The sequence below is a fragment of the Cibotium barometz genome, chromosome 4 (assembly GCF_041138505.1).
Source record: "Cibotium barometz isolate CiBa-2024 chromosome 4, ASM4113850v1, whole genome shotgun sequence".
NCBI classification, from domain to species: domain Eukaryota; kingdom Viridiplantae; phylum Streptophyta; class Polypodiopsida; order Cyatheales; family Cibotiaceae; genus Cibotium; species Cibotium barometz.
Genome location: NC_141049.1, coordinates 33,305,618 through 33,322,447, shown reverse-complemented (window position 1 = coordinate 33,322,447; position 16,830 = coordinate 33,305,618). Strand labels below are relative to the sequence as shown.

The 16,830-nt window shown below is 47.8% G+C and overlaps 1 protein-coding gene across 1 annotated transcript in view; it reads left to right on the top strand.

Annotated features, from left to right (window-relative positions):
• LOC147639170 (uncharacterized) overlaps positions 1 to 10,536 on the top strand; it is a 51,875-nt gene extending 41,339 nt beyond the window's left edge. The window contains exon 5 of the mRNA XM_086788032.1: positions 10,131 to 10,536. Within this exon, the coding sequence (XP_086644158.1) occupies positions 10,131 to 10,286 (156 nt within the window). The 3' untranslated portion in view covers positions 10,287 to 10,536. The remainder of the gene's footprint in view (positions 1 to 10,130) is intronic.
• Positions 10,537 to 16,830: the final 6,294 nt, after the last annotated feature.

Here is a 16,830-nt window from a genome sequence, read left to right as displayed (position 1 = left end):
GGCAAAGAAAAGCTAAGTATACTTTGAGTTTGCAAAGTTAGTGCTTTTGCTATGAAGTGTTTTTGATGTTCACTAACCCTTGTATAGCTATGCAAGGAGAAAGGTGTTGTTGTTTGCCTTGAGATGGTTTCAGGGAAACATTGTTTATGGCTCCTTTTAATGGGATGAATTCTTTTCATGGCTCCCTTTATTGGGATGGATTATATCTATGGAGATTTATTTCTTGGACAAGATTTATATAGATATTGGGCTTCACAAGCAATTTCTATGGACGAATCTGTCCGAGTTTATAGAGAAGAAATATTTGGATATCTCATGGTTATGATGCTTTTATGGATAAAAGTCCACCTCTACTCCAAGGCGTGTGGTTAGCACGGAGTATGTGGTAAGAGTTATGGTATACAAGGATTATGGTATACAGGTCTATGGATTCCTGGACTTCTTTTCTATGGATTTGGATCCATCCTCAGGTTTATGGATTATGTTTATGACTCCCTTTTACTAGGATGGATTATTCTTTATAGCTCTCTTTATTTGGGATGCATTGGACTTATGAAACTCATGGTTCACATACCCTGTGTAGTGCTCTTGTCCTACGTGCTCTCTTGAAGATTGTTTCTACCATGTGTGGGTGGAACAATAGAGAGCAGATGGAAGGGAACATGGGCACTTCAGAGGGTAGTGTCGAGCACAACATACCCTGTGTAGTGTTCTTTTGTCCTACGTGGTTTCTTGAAGATTGTTTCTACCATGTGTGGGTGGAACAATAGAGAGCAGATGGAAGGGAACATGGGCACTTGAGAGGGTAGTGTGAGTTGGTGGCCGAAATGCCTATAAACTATGTGTAGCAGAAATGCTTATGGAACACCAGGCTATCTATGCCTGCGAGTGATTGTTTTATCTTGTTATTTGAGCCCACCTCTCATCCAAGGTGTGTGGTTAGAGTACCAAAACGGAGTGCAAGTGGTAAAGTGGACACGACGCCTGGTTGGCACAGGACTTATGTCTATGCCAAGGGTCATGTGGACCGATGCCTTGTTGGCAAGAGATTGATTTGTCTCGCCCATGTACTTGGAACATGGATTATGATATCTGGACTTATGGGATTGTTTTGTCTCGCCCATTTATTTGAGACATGGATTTATTTATCTTTATGCCATAATAGAATCACTCTCTCCCCATACAGAGGCCAAGAGGTTCATTGTTCATCTCACCATGCATGTGGATTCATGTTGGGATTGTGAGAGGGCAATTCAATGAACACTCCACCATACACATGGATTCGTGTTGTGATTGTGGAGTGAGTGTTTCATTGTTTCCACACCATGCTTTGTTCAAATTCCAAACCAGTATGAATGGCACCACCTGCAGGTTTTTCTGGCAAAGGGTAATTTTTGGCAAATCCCTAGAATTTTGTTTGAATGTGACCTGCCCTGAAATGGCTGCAAAATTTGTATTTTCATGTGAATAAAAATATGTATAAAAAGTACCTGCAGGCCAGTACCCGCATGGCACAGTACAGAATGGGCGCTGGCGTCAGTCGGCCAGGTACAGGCGGCACCGTGAGCTGGCTGGCTGGTGTGACCACCCGCAGATGGAGGCGTAAGCGCTGGGCGCAAACAGCAGACGGAGGCGGTAGGCGCAAGGCGAGCACAGAGGTGTAGACGGAGGCCGCAGGCGCGGGAGGCCGAAACGGGCAGCGGCGTGGGAGCAGCAAGCGGGCCGGCCGAGGAAGCTGAGCCGCTGACAGACTGCGCTAGCCGAGAGGCGGCGGTGGCGCTGCCTGCACTAGTGCCGCCGGTGGGGGCGCTGAGGGACGGCGGTGGTGTTGGCTGCACTAGTGCTGCCAGCCGGGCCTTGGCGGAAGTCTCCTTCACAAGTATGTAGGGCCGGAGCCTAGTGAGACGGTCATTGAGGATCCACCAGAAGTGGATGAGCTTGAGGAGATCTTGCAGCCAGAGAAGATTGTGTATCACAAGGAACGCATTCTTGCTGCAGGCAAAGTTGTCAGGGGTTACCTTGTGAAGTTCAAGAACTATCTTCCCATTGATGCTAGATGGGTAGATGAAGAGTTCTTTCTTCAGAGATTGCCCGCATGTGCTTCAGACATATTTGGATGCTTTTCAGTTGCGGACAACTGTTTAAAAGCCGGGGGAGATGTCACCCAATTGGTCCACCCGTGCTTTCGTATCATGTATGTACATTGGACTGGTGTCCATGGCAGTTTTATATATCGGGGATTGATGCCACTCATGTGATACTGTGGACTTGGCTTTGTTGGGACTTGTGTCTCTGTGTACATGCCCACATGCCCAGAAATGCTTGGTGGATTGGTGTTCCATTGGGTCTGGTACCTCGTGTACTTGCATGGAGCACGTCTATTTTGGTATAGTCTCATGAACGGAGATTGTTCATACCAATGCTGCATTGCATATTATCTTTATGTGCTTGCTTGCAATTGAAATTGCTGTTTTTATGCTTGCTTAACCAATGTGTAGTTTCGGGTAAGGGGATATCCTCCCGCGAACCGTGCATGTGAAACTGTTTGTTGACATGGTTATGTGGCATGTGACAGGTGGTAAGTATTGGTCATAAACTTGTCCTTAGGAGTTAGCACTAATTTATAAGTGAGTGTGTAGACACTTCATTAAGTTTTGGGCGACCAAAACTCACTTACAAATTATGACCAGCCCCTGTGTTCACACACATTGATATCCCGAGGTGGACATGACCCAATGTCCACTGCCCAGACCTTATCCCCTTTGTACAAAGGGAGTAACCAGCCATGTGTCCACTCTAGCTTGCTCCACAAAGCACCTGCCTGCCACCTACACTGGACAACTCACCACCTCACTCTTCCTCCTTTCTCTAGAGATGGGCGCCTCCTGCATGAGGGCGGTTGGGCTGCATTTTCTGCACTTTTTCCTTCCCAACTCCATTTCCAAGCTTGCTAAGGTGTTTCTCAAGCTGCCAAGAGTGTTTCTGGATGCTAATCACTCTTCTACACACTCCCAATGACTGAAATTCAACAAAACGGCTCTCTTTATTGCTGTAATTTCTGGTCTTTTTGTTGAAAACCATAATTTCAGCCCTCCTTTCTCAAGTTGAACCATAGGGGAAGCTTTCCTAAGGTTCCCTTCATCCTCTCGAAGACTTATGTCGCAAAGAAATGTGACAAATCGAAGATCTCATTACTCCGAGGACCTTCATCACGAAGCCTTCTGCTGTCATCGACTCTACTTGCAATTGGTAAGCTTTTATGCTTAAATATGGAAGCAAGAAGCAGGAGGGAGGACTCGGATTACAAGATCGCATACCCTGTGTAGTGTTCTCTTGTCTTACGTGCTCTCTTGCGGATTGTTGCTACCATGTGTTGGTGGAATAATAGAGAGCGGATGGTAGGGAACATGGCCATTGAGAGGGTAGTGAGGATTGCAAGTCTACATCGACAACCACTTGTTTGCAATAGTGTATTCATATGCATTGGTATGGAAATCTGGTCAGAAATGCCAATGACACTATGTACTTGATTCTCCCAAGATCAATATACTTTATTTGAGGGAGGGGTCGGCCGTTCCGGCTCATTGTGTGTCTCTTATCAATTCAACAATTTACTTCTTGTATTTGAGCAAGTGTCCATCAAATCTTAGTGTATTTAAGTGTATTGATTGGCATTGTGTTCAACCAAGTACGTTACAGAGACCAAAGTGATACAATAATGTCCATGGCATATCCTCATCATGGAACGAAAAATAAAATAGAAACAAAACAAAACTATCTCACAAGAGTGATACAAAACTGTCCATGTAAATCTTATCATGGAATACCAGGAACATGAAACATGAGAGGAGCATTAGCTCCCAATAGATAGTATACCACTTTCGAAAATATCAAGCATGGGGTTAATGAGTATGGCCGAGAGGTCTCCCTCAGCTATGTCACGTGGAAAGGTAGCTCGACGGCAATGGAGCATGTCTTAGATTTGGAGCTGATGAGGGGATTGTGGTTGACATCCGTGGGGCCAGGGGCGTTGAGCATGCTGGAATGCGGAGACCTGGTATGAGGTAACTCATCTCGGGCGAGTTGGGTCCAGAGTAGCTTGAGGTGGGTACATGGAATCTAGTGTATGGGTGTCCTCCTCTTCTTGGATCCGGAAGAAGCTGGTGATGGTTGGCTAGCGAGGGAGGGGTTAGGGTGAGGGGGGCCGAAGCTCTCTCCAAAAAGTGTCCCTGTGTCTACGAGAGCCCTAGGTAACGCTGGTCCGGGAAGTCAATGATCCTGGAGAGTGGGCCAAATCCCTCCCCTGGATCTCATAGTAAAGTGGAGAGAGAGAAAGAAAGAAAGATTTTATTAGAGAGGGAGAGAGAGTGGCTTCATAAAACCGATTTCATAGAATGACGGGGTGTTTAATCACTCCATAGGTCATATACTTGATTACTTGGGAAAGTCTTGAACTCCATTTTTTGGATACTTACGTACTTTTTGTAGAAAACCCCTATTTAATGAAATTAATTCATGAGGTCTTTTTATTGCTAAAATGTATGTGTGAATCCAATTTTGTTTTTGAAAATTAGATGTTAAAACTTTGTGCTGCACGCTCAATGCCTTCTATGTAGTGAATTGAATTTTCATGATAGCAAGTTGAAATGTTATACTTTGGTATTGCTCGCTTGCATATCGTGGCATGTTATAGTTCGTCCATATACCATGATTTTCACCGAGGGGGGTGATGTGGCGGCATTTGGAGATCAAACCCTCTAAAGGGGTGGACTGACCTAGGCAACTTATGGGTGGCCGATTGTATGGAGGCCTAGACCCAGAAGGCTGAGTGTTGGGAAGCTCCCCCTAGTGCTGTACGTGAGTCCCCTCCCTGCACCCGAGCGCCTCCACCTGCTGCCTGCCTTCTCCATTCCTGCCATCCTCCCTCTCCTGCCCGCCCTCTCTCTTGTCCGTCCTCTCCTGCCTGCTAGTGCTCCTGCCTGTCACCTGCCCGTCAGAGCTACTGCCCGCTTTCTCCTTTGCTGAGTGCCTCCGTCCTCTCTCCTGCCTGTCACCTGCCCGCATGTTCTCCTGCCTGCTTCTCCTGCCCATTCTCTTTTCTGCCCCGCCTTCTCACTCAGCTTCCACCTCCTCTGCAGTCATCCTGCCTTCCTTCCTCTTCCACCCCTCTTCGCCTCTTTTCCAGGCCTTCGTCCTGCCCCTTCAGCTTTCTTGCTTGTGCCAGCTTATGGAAAACTCCTACTGTGTTCAAGTTGGCCGCACGTCCCTTGATTGGAATTATGGCTTGTGCCCAAGCCAATCCTTCTCCACTCCCACAGGCCCCAGTACCCCCATCCCTGCACTGGCACCTATGCACTCAGTGGAACACCCTAACCCCTTTGCATCCTTGGCTACACATGATGATGACTTTGCATAGGATGAGGATGCTTTGCAGTGGGTTGTCGCGGTCACGAGGATGCATTGCAGTAGGAACGTAATGATGATGATACGTCACATTTTGCATGGCAGCCGGATTGTAATGATGATGCTACATTATGCTCCCCTTCTCCCATTCTTAAGAAGGGAAAGGATTTCTCACCGGAATGGGAATCCTTGGAGAATTTCCCCTCCCCTCAATGATGCAAGACACATTCCCATCTTGAAAGGGGGACTTCTTCATCAACCATGAGATCGGGTCGCAGCTTTCAGTCCTCGTCTTCGTGAGGATTGTCTCATGGAACATACAAGGGCTTGATGGTGTTTTCCAGTGTTGTCGGAAACAGCTTATCAAGAACTAGCTTGACTCTGCAGTCACGGAAGGTTCTATGGACATTTTGCTCTTGCAGGAGCATAAACTTGATGTTAGCCAATGTGGTAGATCTAGCAAGTTATTATCCGGTCACACCTTTTGGTTGGGAGCTGTAGGGACCAAAGGTGGTGGATGTATTTCAATGTCAGCCCCTATCTTGGGTTGCATCATTGGACATGGTGTCATTCTGCCTGCTAGAGCGCAGTGGATTATCATTATGCAGGATGGAAAACACATTGGTATTCTGAACATGTATGCGCCTATTCATAGAGGGGAGAGAATTTCCTTTTGATAATTGGGGGTGATTTTAATATGGTTGAGCAACCTGCAGACAAAAGAGGAGGACAACTGGGTATGGTGCATCCGCTTGAGTGATGCAAAACCACACATATATGAATGGGGGTCACCGTCTCCTCGAAAATACCTGGGGGGGCATCGGAAGAAGCTGTAGACAATTGGCTACCCTAGCACTCGGGTGGTGGGTGCGGGGGGGGGGGGGGGATCTGGAGGAAGAGCATGCACCGGAGAGGCAGCAATGGTCATCACTATTGGCTCCGAGAAATGCTTGAGAAAGTGACGAACCGAACTAGGCTGCTGCCTCCTCTCTGGGTCAGGTGCGGGCGTGGGTGCGGCGGGAGTGCCCCAGCGAGGCGGAAGTGGGGAGGGGAGGGGGTTCCGATGAAGTCGGGGTGGAAGGGTGGGGGGGGGGGGTGTTGGGCGGGGGGCTGTGAGGTCAGATGGCCTTGCGGGAATCGGGGAGGATGGGGACCACTGGGTTTATAACCTAAAGATAGGATGTGTCCGGCATGCCATTAAAATATCATATTTTAAAACAACTCCTTAATGTTGTCAGGTGTTGGTGGTTGCTCAAGGAAGAGATTATACCTGGTTGGGTCTGTTTCTTCAGTATGTGCTTGGAGAGTGGTTCTGATGGACCTGTTTCTGTTTGAGTGTCATCCGCCATCCATGACTCAAGTTCAGGAAATTCCGTCCAACCCCACAGCCTTGTGTGGTACATAAGGAATCATCGACATATTCCCTGCGTTTCTAGGTTGACGTGATAGCACAGCTGCTGGGTGTTTTTCCTGAAATGGACAAGTTTAACATACTTCTCCTTAATTCTTCCCCCTCTGTATTCTCTTGTGAGATAAGTTCTCGTATTGGTTCTGTGACAAAACGGTATCCTCTTGTGGCCTGCCAGACTTGGCACGCCTGGCGGCGCCGCTCTGCTCTAGAAGTCCGATGGTGGTTCCGCCTCGGGCCAATGGTTTGCCGCTCTCCTGCATTGGGATCCTCCCCGTGGCTGGGCCCTGGTGCTCTAGCGCCTGGGGCCGGTATCCCCTCCTCCCCCTTGATGAGGAGCTGAACTGGGAACAGGGGGGAGTGGGGGGCAGGGGACCACTGGGTTTCCTTCTTTAATGACCTAAAGATAGGACATGTCCGGCATGTCATTAAAAATTTCTTATTTTTGAAACAACTCCTTAATGTTGTCATGTGTTAGTGGTTGCACAAGGAAGAGATTATACCTGGTTGGGTCTGTTTCTTTAGTATGTGCTTGCAGAGGTGGTTGCAAAGTCTAGCAAGAGAATGGCAAGGGGTTGTTGGCTAGATTTAGCCCACTCCATAGCTTCCCAAAACAAAAAGATATTATAAAAAATACTCCTTCCTTGGAGGAAACCATTTTATGTATCATGAATAACTCTTTGAAGAACAAGTTGAAGCCTCATACTCACTGCCTTTACTAAGATTTTGTAAGTAGATCCACTGTCTAATATTGGTCTTGTCCCCAGCTTCCGGGACAAGGTGGATAAGACCTCTGTGAGAAAAGGGCGCATCATACACCACCTCCTGCAGAGCCGTAGTAACATGATACATCATCACCAATGTAATCCCAAAGCTGCAAAAAGAAGGATGGAGAGATACCATTATCCCTTGGACATTTGCCTTTTGAGAGGGCGTGCAAAGCAGCTCATCTTTTGAAAAGGGGGCATCCAAAGAGGTGCACATATCATCTGTAATAAGCCTGGGTATGCGCTTCCAGACTTTCTATTGTGCAACATCTCTATCCAAAGAGTAGGCCTCTGTAGAGAGAAAGGTCTGATAAAAATCTGAGGCAATACTCCTCACCTCATTTGGATCAGTGTGAAATTCTCCTTGAGAATCCTGCAAGCATCTCAAACTGTCCTTATTGTGCTTAGGTCCATGTGTTGAGTAAAATGGTTTGTTGCATGTGCCACCTATCTGTGTCCAAAATGCCTGATTAGCATGAAATGCAAACTCAGCCCACCTATCCATGGCTACCTGTAACTCAGCCCTAATAGTGGACAAGAGATCTGGGATCCAAGGGGACTCAAGATGCTTCTACGTCGCTGATAGCTCGCTCCTTGTCCAGAGGCTCTTCTTTCTTGGCCAAGGCAATAGAGTGATAGTGCTGGCCAGTCCTCTCTACGGACAAGGCAAGTCTCTCCCGGAGTCAGGATCATCACAAAGCCTCCAAATCTCTCTAACCTCCAGGGAGGTCTTTGCGTCTTGATAGAGAGAGTCTGGGATGCGAACACAGGGTACACCCTTTTACCTCCCAAGTTCCCTGACGCACAAGACAACCGGGCAGTGATCTGATTTGGTAGTACCAGGCAAGATGGCAATAGCGCCTCCTCTATCTAGGCCCTAGTCATCCACATAAAATCTATTCATCCGTGCAAAGATGCATCCATCCCCACTTCTACGGTTATGCCATGAGTAAGATAAAGAGTTAGGCCTCCTCTGGAAATAGTAAGATAAGGAGTTAGGCCTCTTCTGGAAACCATGCTCTGTCCAACAATCCCTGCCATAGAAGGAGAGAGTGAATCTTTCCCGGAGGCTCTCTCCAAGGGGTGTGTTCTGCCCTCATGGCCACCCTTTTTGTCCGATGGCTTGCTGAACCATGTTGAAGTCTCCTCCAACAATCCAATGATCAGCCTGGGGCACAACAGTTTTGTGAGGGTGCCCCAGAGGGCCACCCTCTGTTTCCGTACATTAGGTGCATAGATATCTAAGATACCCAACTTCTGTCCCTCCTGCATAACCATAATCCAATGTACTCTAGCAGGCATGATAACACCATGGCCAATAACATGAGTCAAAAGTGGTGCTGACAGTGACCCCACCTTTGGTCCCCTATGCACAGGACCAAAAAATGTCTAGAAATGATCTTACCAGTTTAACCACACTGAAGCATATCCAATTTGTGCTCCTGCAGAAGCAACACATCCATAGGTCCAACTGTGATGGCAGGGTGGAGCTGATCCTTAACAAGGCGCTTCCTGCTGCATGTGGGAAGCCACCCTAGACTCTGCACATTCCATGAGATAATCCTTATGGTAAAGAGAAGGTTTTGATTCCAGACCTGAGCAACCGCTTGCCGGAGTTAGGACCGGCCTCCCATAATGCTGAAGGAGGCGGTAATCCTTGGAGCAAAGTCCAATGTCAGCATGCTCACTGTGTCCTAGACTCCGCATAGTCTCTGCATACGTGCGCGCCTTATCCTGTGCCCTAGCGTTTCCACCTGGAGGGCAGCCATGAAAGGCTGGCCGAAGCGGAGCATTATGCTGTCTCTTGGGGAGTGTGTTTTCACCGCCTCCTACGACCCCTATGCCATGCAAAGTGGCCATTTGGTGACAGACCCGGCACGAGCCAACACTATAAACCCTGGGAACATCATCAGTCGAGGTAGTGACTACCTGGGAAGTAGAATAGGATGGTGGGCACTTGTAGGACCAGCTCAAAGGCTGCCCCAATGGCCTCCAAATAGCCAATAAGCATGAGGAAGACCTGGGAGTCTAAGAGTAATAGGGTAACAGTTCAGTCTTCTTCGACAGGGTCGAAGTAGCCTGGTGTAAGGTAGGAAGAAAACCGTCCTTGGGCCCAAAGGGAAAGGACTGCCCTTGAGCACTTCTGAGGTTGCGTCCTCTGCCCCAAAGTGTACTTGGAAGAATCCTCTCCCAAGTAGCCTTTCATCTTGAAAATGGAGCGCGAAGTTGGAAGGCAATGCTGCCAGCACCCAGTCATGGCCTGGATACATGAGAGCCAAATGGGGGGGGGGGGGGGGGGGGGATTAGTAGTACAGGGAGCTCGCTGCCTTCAGTTGTTCAATTATGAGTTTTTCCTCTTACTGCATTTGATTCTGAAGTATTTTTTTTACCATGACTGTGTTTGGGTCCTAGTGATGCATATCTTTAAATGGGAAGCATGCCACGATGAATTCTTTGATAAATTTAATTTTCAAGGCTTTCAGAAAGTAATATTTTTGAGTTTGTTGATCCTGTAATTAACCACCAAGACATGTCCTTTTTCTCAATGGCAGGTGAATGCTGCCTATAAGAAAGCCCTTCTTCGTTTTCACCCTGACCGTGTTGCAAAAAGTGACCCTTCGCATCAAGTGGAAGCAGAGGAGACGTTCAAATTGATATCGAGGATGAAAAGCATTCTGCTGCCCGTTGCCATTAAATATTCTTCCTAGAGTGCATTCAAAGAAGCGCTTAGCAATCTGATGTGTATTATTTGACTTAATCACTAGGCTAAGCCAAAATTTTCAATCATTAGGCTGAGCCGAAATTTTAATTTGAGATCCAATGAGTGGCCATACTAGGGTATTGATTTTCGAACAAAAGGATTGGTGTGATTTGCGTTTATAGCGTGTTCTTGTTATGTATGTACATATATATAAAAGATTCCGTGTGTCAAATTTTGAAAGTCCAATTCTTTCTGTGCATCTTGTTCAAATTAGATTGCCTTGGGGATTTTTGGAATGTATGGATTGCTTTTATCTCAATTGCTCTATTCTACCTTTTGGGAAGGTCTTGTGGTTAATGTGTGTAAAAACACTTGGTGATGGGCATGTTGGGAGGGATTTCTACTATTGAATTCAGTTCCTTCTTTGGTGCCATTTTCATATGGGTTTTGTAGGCATTTGTGGCCTAGGTTGCTTGGCTTGTGGGTCATCAGCCGAGGAAGATTTAGAGTTCCTTTGTTGATTTTTGTTGAAGCTGCGGGTCACAGGAATTTGTAATATGTGAATTTTTGTAGTCGAGTCTAATTTTTCTAGAGATCAAGGATATTGTGGCACTATTCCTCTTACTTATGATAGCTTGGGTCTGAAGAAGTTCCATTTCGGTCTCACAATTGGTTACATATTGAAAGTTTCAATGATTGTAGCTCATTGAATGACGACATAAATTGTCATTTATCGATAAGCACACGCTCATCTTATTTGCACTGTCTCCATTGGTTCGCTTACACACACACACACACACTCTCTCGGGGGGTCGGGGGGGGAGAGAGAGAGAGAGAGAGAGAGAGAGAGAGAGTTGTATTAACGTCTACTAGAGGCCGAACTCGACCTATGAGACAAATCAATGTACAACTATCAATGTCTTCTGGATGTCCAAAAAAAAAAGAGGACAAAATGAACATGAAATAAACTATGAAAGTACTGAGGCTAGTGGGGGGGGGGGGTGTGATGGATGGAGCACTACTGTTGGAGGCTCAATATGCAACCTATATGCGCAGGGTATACAAGAATGCAATGCAGATCTGTCTAGCTCCAACCAGTACCATAATGGGGGTGTAATATATGATACATAGGCGACGGCGAGGCAAAAATACCTCTGAGCATGATCTCCGGGTGTGAGTGTAAGTGAGCTAGCTGCTCGTGGATATGGTGCTGATGTCGAGTCCGTACCTTTGTGATCTCCCTCTGATGTAGTCTGGGAGTCTGGTAGCCTGGTGCTCTCGGTCTCCGTCTGGCTCGGAGGTCCGTAGCGCGCTGAAGTGTAACCCTCTCCTGTGTGAGAATAGGCACTGGGATAGATCTCTGGAAGAAATCAGTGAGCTGGACCTGTCGCCCACCTCTCCTTGTGGTATGAGTCCGTAGAGCAGTGTCTCTGTGGCGTTGTGTGTCTAGCAAGAACTGGCCAAATCTCTGCTGGTCTGCGGACTCCATGATCTGGCGGAGTGAGGGATGTCCACTGAAGATGGTGGTGTATCTCTCTAATGACACTATATGCTCTGCATCTGCATACATAATGTTCCTCACTCTCAACCTCCTCCTGGCATAGTTTGCATATCCTCTCTGCTCAAGCTGGTGTGATGACACTCTGAGCTGGCCAATCACCACTCGCGCACTGTGAGGCATGTATGTGAGGCGTAGGGAGTCTTGGGATTTCTATCCAGCCTCACGTGGTGCTCTCGAGGGATACTTGACCGCACCGAATATCATGCATCTATATGGGGAGGAAGTGTAAGGAGCGGCGAAACATGGACCCATATCTAGGCACCTCTCGGTGCGTGAGTGCGTTCTAGTGTGCCTAGATATGGGTCCATGTTTCGCCGCTCCTTACACTTCCTCCCCATATAGATGCATGATATTCGGTGCGGTCAAGTATCCCTCGAGAGCACCACGTGAGGCTGGATAGAAATCCCAAGACTCCCTACGCCTCACAATGTACACATCCATGTATCCAGGTCTTTGTATGAATCCATCCGTTGAGATACGCATAAACTGATCTCTGTAGTATAGCATCTTCGGCGGTAGAGGTTGACTGGGTGTAATCCAAGTCTCTTGAGTGTTGCTGCCATAAATCTTGTCGAAGGACTTTGTTCCTCTCATTGTGAGAGAGTTGGATGTGTGGTGCATGTATATCATACTGGAAAGGTGGCAGGTGATCTATGTCAAGACCATGCTGAGTGAGCCACTGTATCATCTGTGAATACCATGATCTCCTATCCCCACTCTTTGCGAGCTGCCTGGATGCCTCAAAAGCTCTATGTGAGAGTCAATCTGCATATCTCTGATCCTCTATATGAAGCAGATCGTCTGGAAGAGGGCCTCTACTAGCATAGGAGGTGCAGCAAACTCCGTCCGGACAATGTCATGTGGCACGGAGGGTTTGCTGCGGATCATCCGTGAGAGCATGAGAATATGAGGCCTCTCTATCTAAGACCATGTGGAGGTGGTGAGCCCAGGTGCCCATACTGCTGCAGCATACATCAAAGCAGGAGTGACTAGTGTGTCAAACAACCACCCCTTTGTGCGGGGCTCCTGGAAGTATGCCTGGTGACACTCTCTCTCTAGCATGGCCAGAGCTGCATACCCTCGTGTGAGTCTATCCTTGGCTGCCTGTGCCATAGTAAATCTTCTTGGGCGGAGTCGTAAATGTAATCCCCAAGTAAGCCCTAAGGTGTGGAAAATCATGGCCTTGGTTTTCCCAAGGTTCACTGTAAGCCCCCTTTGTGTGCAGAAGTCATCGAGTGCATGGAGATGGTGCTGTAGTCTCATCTACGACTTAGAGACCAGAATAATATCATTTGCATATAGCATAATGTGCACTGTGGTACCTGAGATGTCTACCCGGTCCCCACCACCGTGACCAATGAAGTCACCCACCTCATCAATGTATAGCCCGAATAGTGTAGGAGAGAGTGGGCATCCTTGCTTCACACCTATGGTGCTAGCAATAACATTAGATAGCCCCTCGGGGCATCGTATGCGCCCGAAGACCTGTTTATATAAAGCATAGATGCCCCAAACCATCTCTGATGGGATCCCCAATGACTGTAGGCACTGGAAGAGTCTCTCTCGTGGCATTGTGTCAAATGCTTTGCGGAAATCCACAAAGTAGCAGTATAACCTCTTCTCCTGTGCCCTAGCCTGGTCAATCAGACATCTCAGAGTGAATATATGGTCAATAGTGGAGAAAGCTCGTCGAAATCCAGTCTGCCCTGGTGCTCGTAGTCCCTCCTTCTCTGCATATGAGCTCAACTCTGCCTCGAGTACTGCGCCATAAAGTTTGGCCAATGTATGACCAATCATGATAGTCATGTAGTTGCTGGGGTCTAGCATGTCTCCCGCTTTGTGGAGAGGCACGATGGTGTGCATAGTCCACTTAGCTGGTAGACCCTCCACTACTGCCCTATTAAAGAGGTGAGCAACAAAGGGTCCTAGTGTGTCAGCTGCATAAATAAGATGCTCACTCTGTATACCTGTGTGGTCAGCCGATCTCCCATGCTGTAACCGGCGGATAGCTCTCTCTACCATTGAGGCGGTAAAGAAAGTAGAGGTGGTAGGGCGGGATTCCTGTGGCTGTGGTATGGGTGGCTGCTGAGGGATATGGTAGAGGCTCTTTGCACATGTGTGCCATGTGTGTGGATCCTCAATCGGGGTACGAGGGTGAGGCTCTCTCATCCTGCGCCATGCAGTGGCTGCATCTCTGCTCATGAGTAGGTGGTATATATCCCAGTACTGTGCCTCCTCATATGCACGCCTCTTACGGCGTGTGAGGATCCTCATCTGTCGGCTGGCCTGTCTCTGTGTAATGGTCCCTAGTGCTCTCTGGGCACGGAAGTGTCTATATAGCTCTCTGCACTCATCATCATACCACCGATTCTGGGGCATGCTCTGAGATCTATCTGTGTGTGCAATGTGTATATGATGGGGGAAGCTGCGGGTGGTGGCCGTATGTAGTAGAGATGACAGCTGGGTGGTGAGTGTGTCTAGAGGTGACAGGGGATCCATCTGGAATAGCCCGTCATATACATGATGCTCATATATGTCTGGGTGAAGTAGAAGGTTGTATGCGATGCTTGTGTGGGTTGTGTGGGTGTTGGTGTGGAGCTCGCCAGTGACAGTAAGAGGTACGTGTGATCCGCGATCAAGGGGGGATGGTGAAAGATGTCACTGCCTGTGTAGTCTCCATGGACCCCATGATGTAGTCCACTGTGCTACCCCCCTGATCGTGGAAAGCACGTTAGTGCTCTCAAATCCTGCCACTGTCTCATCCCGTTATAAATAACGAGATGGTGTCGCTCTCCCAGCTCAAGTAAGTGATGACCATATCTGGTGTTATCCGGCCCCATGTCCTCTGACACCCTGCAGGCTCCCGTGTCCTCCACCTCTAGTGTGTGCATCACCTCGGGGTGCTCGAAATCATAAATGTCGCACTGTCGGCTCTGTGTCCGTGCATTGAAGTCCCCCATAAGGAGGACTTCCCCTAGGTTGGAGTAGTGTATGATCTCATCTGAAAGGGCTGCATATGGTGACTCTCCCAATGGCCCTGTGTCCTCCTCACCTCTACTCTCATCCTCTGCTGTCAGGGCATATCTCGATCCTCTAGGAGAGAAGTAGCATAGAGCAATGTATAACACCGTGTCTGCTGAGAGCTGCAGTCTAATCCACATGTATCTAGCCTCCTGGTCATGTGCTACCACCTACAGGTGCTCCTATAGCTCTCGCTTGAAGAGTACCGCTATACCTCCAGATCCTCTCGATGTGCTCTGCCGTGTGGTCCCCCTGCATGTAAACTCCCAGTGATAGCCCTCTACTTTGGGTAGCCCCCTCTCTGGGCTCTGGTGCATCTTTGTAAGTAGTATGATGTCCCGTCCCTCCATGACCTCCTCCATCCTCCCAAGGTGTATCCAAAGTACTCCATTGCAGTTCCAAACTGCTGTGTATCTGTGAATCTGGATCCTCCATAGCCGATGTCCCATAGGCCGCCTGCCGCTAATTGGTGGCCTTGCCATCGATGATGACACGGCGATCGTGATAGAATGCTCTCTTGCTCTCTTTCCGGGCCTGTAGGACTCTCGGCATGCATGTTTTTCTGTGTTCTATCTCCATCCTTGTAAGGTCGTCATCCAAATAGATGGGATCTCTCTGTAATCCTCGTAGAATCACCCTCTTTCTCATGAAGGTGACCCTCTCCGTCTCTCCTGCAAAACTGTAGGATGAGGGCTCGCTTGCGTGTTGATCTTTCTTGGCTCTCCATGCTTTGGTGAAGGGGAGAGGGTCCTCTTCCCTATAGCCGAGCTTCATGCATAGAAGCTGCCCATCTTTCTTGGGAGCGGAGTCGGGTGTCTCGGCTATACCTGTGAGTCGAATGTTGAGGTGGCGGGCATGCCTCATCTGCTCCTCCTCAATGGTGGTGTGAATGATTTGGTGTTCTTCCCTTTGAGTCTTCTCCCTCACTTCTTTACGGATGTTCTTCTTCACCACCTCAACCCATCCTGACTGCTTGGCTTCGAGTTTTCCCTCCATGTCCTTTGTGATCTCCTTGGAAGAGAGAGAGAGCACCTGTGAGTGCCACTGATACATTGTTTTGCTTTGGCCTCTAAATAGCTCAAAAGCCTAGTGAAGCAGCAGTTGACCGAGAGCTATAGTAGCTTGGTTCCACAATTCATGCTTGAGTTGCCTAGCCCAACATCTGAGGTGATAGCCCTACTCAGCAGGAGCCTGGCTTTAGCTGAAATGGAGCAATTCAACGACTTGTTGATGGCATGCAATGCGAGTAATTTTTTTAAACATACGAGGGCACCTTAACCATATAACCCTTGAGGTACATGGTTTTCAATCCATTTCATGTAAGAGTAAAAAACCATTTTTTCTTTGCCAAAGAAATTCACACTGAAGTGGCATCATATTTCCACAGCATGAATATGCTAGATTGCAGCAAGAGAATCAATAACTTGAGGAAAAGCTTTGCATTCTTTAATCTCACTTGACCATAGCGGCGGAAGAGTGTACAAAGGAGGTGGACATGGATGTAGCACATGCAATCCAAAGGTAAATGAGGTGGAGAGCAGTCTTCTAGAGACTGTCAGAACCTTCGGGAAGGAATGGCAACACTTCACACAAAGTTGATATGTTGCAATTGAGCTTCACAGACTTAATTAGCATTGCAAATTTGCGTGGGAGGACAGTTGAATGATATAAAGTGACAGTGTAAGATTGCTCGTTTTATTGCGTGAGCTACTTTAGCATGGCGGTTTTAATCACATGTCGAAGGTTGACTATCCCACCATACCACATATGATTATCATTCTACTTTGATCCAACGGCTTATGTGGGTATGACAATTCCTTTTTGGAAATTTGCCGGGTATAACAGTTTCTAGTGGGTGCCCTTGTGCAAGTCCCACACTACTCCAAGTCCCACACTACTCGGGCTCCTCGCAAGAGAGTACTTGGTGGCTGTCATGCCTACTATGCAACTAGGTCTCCCGAGGCTATGC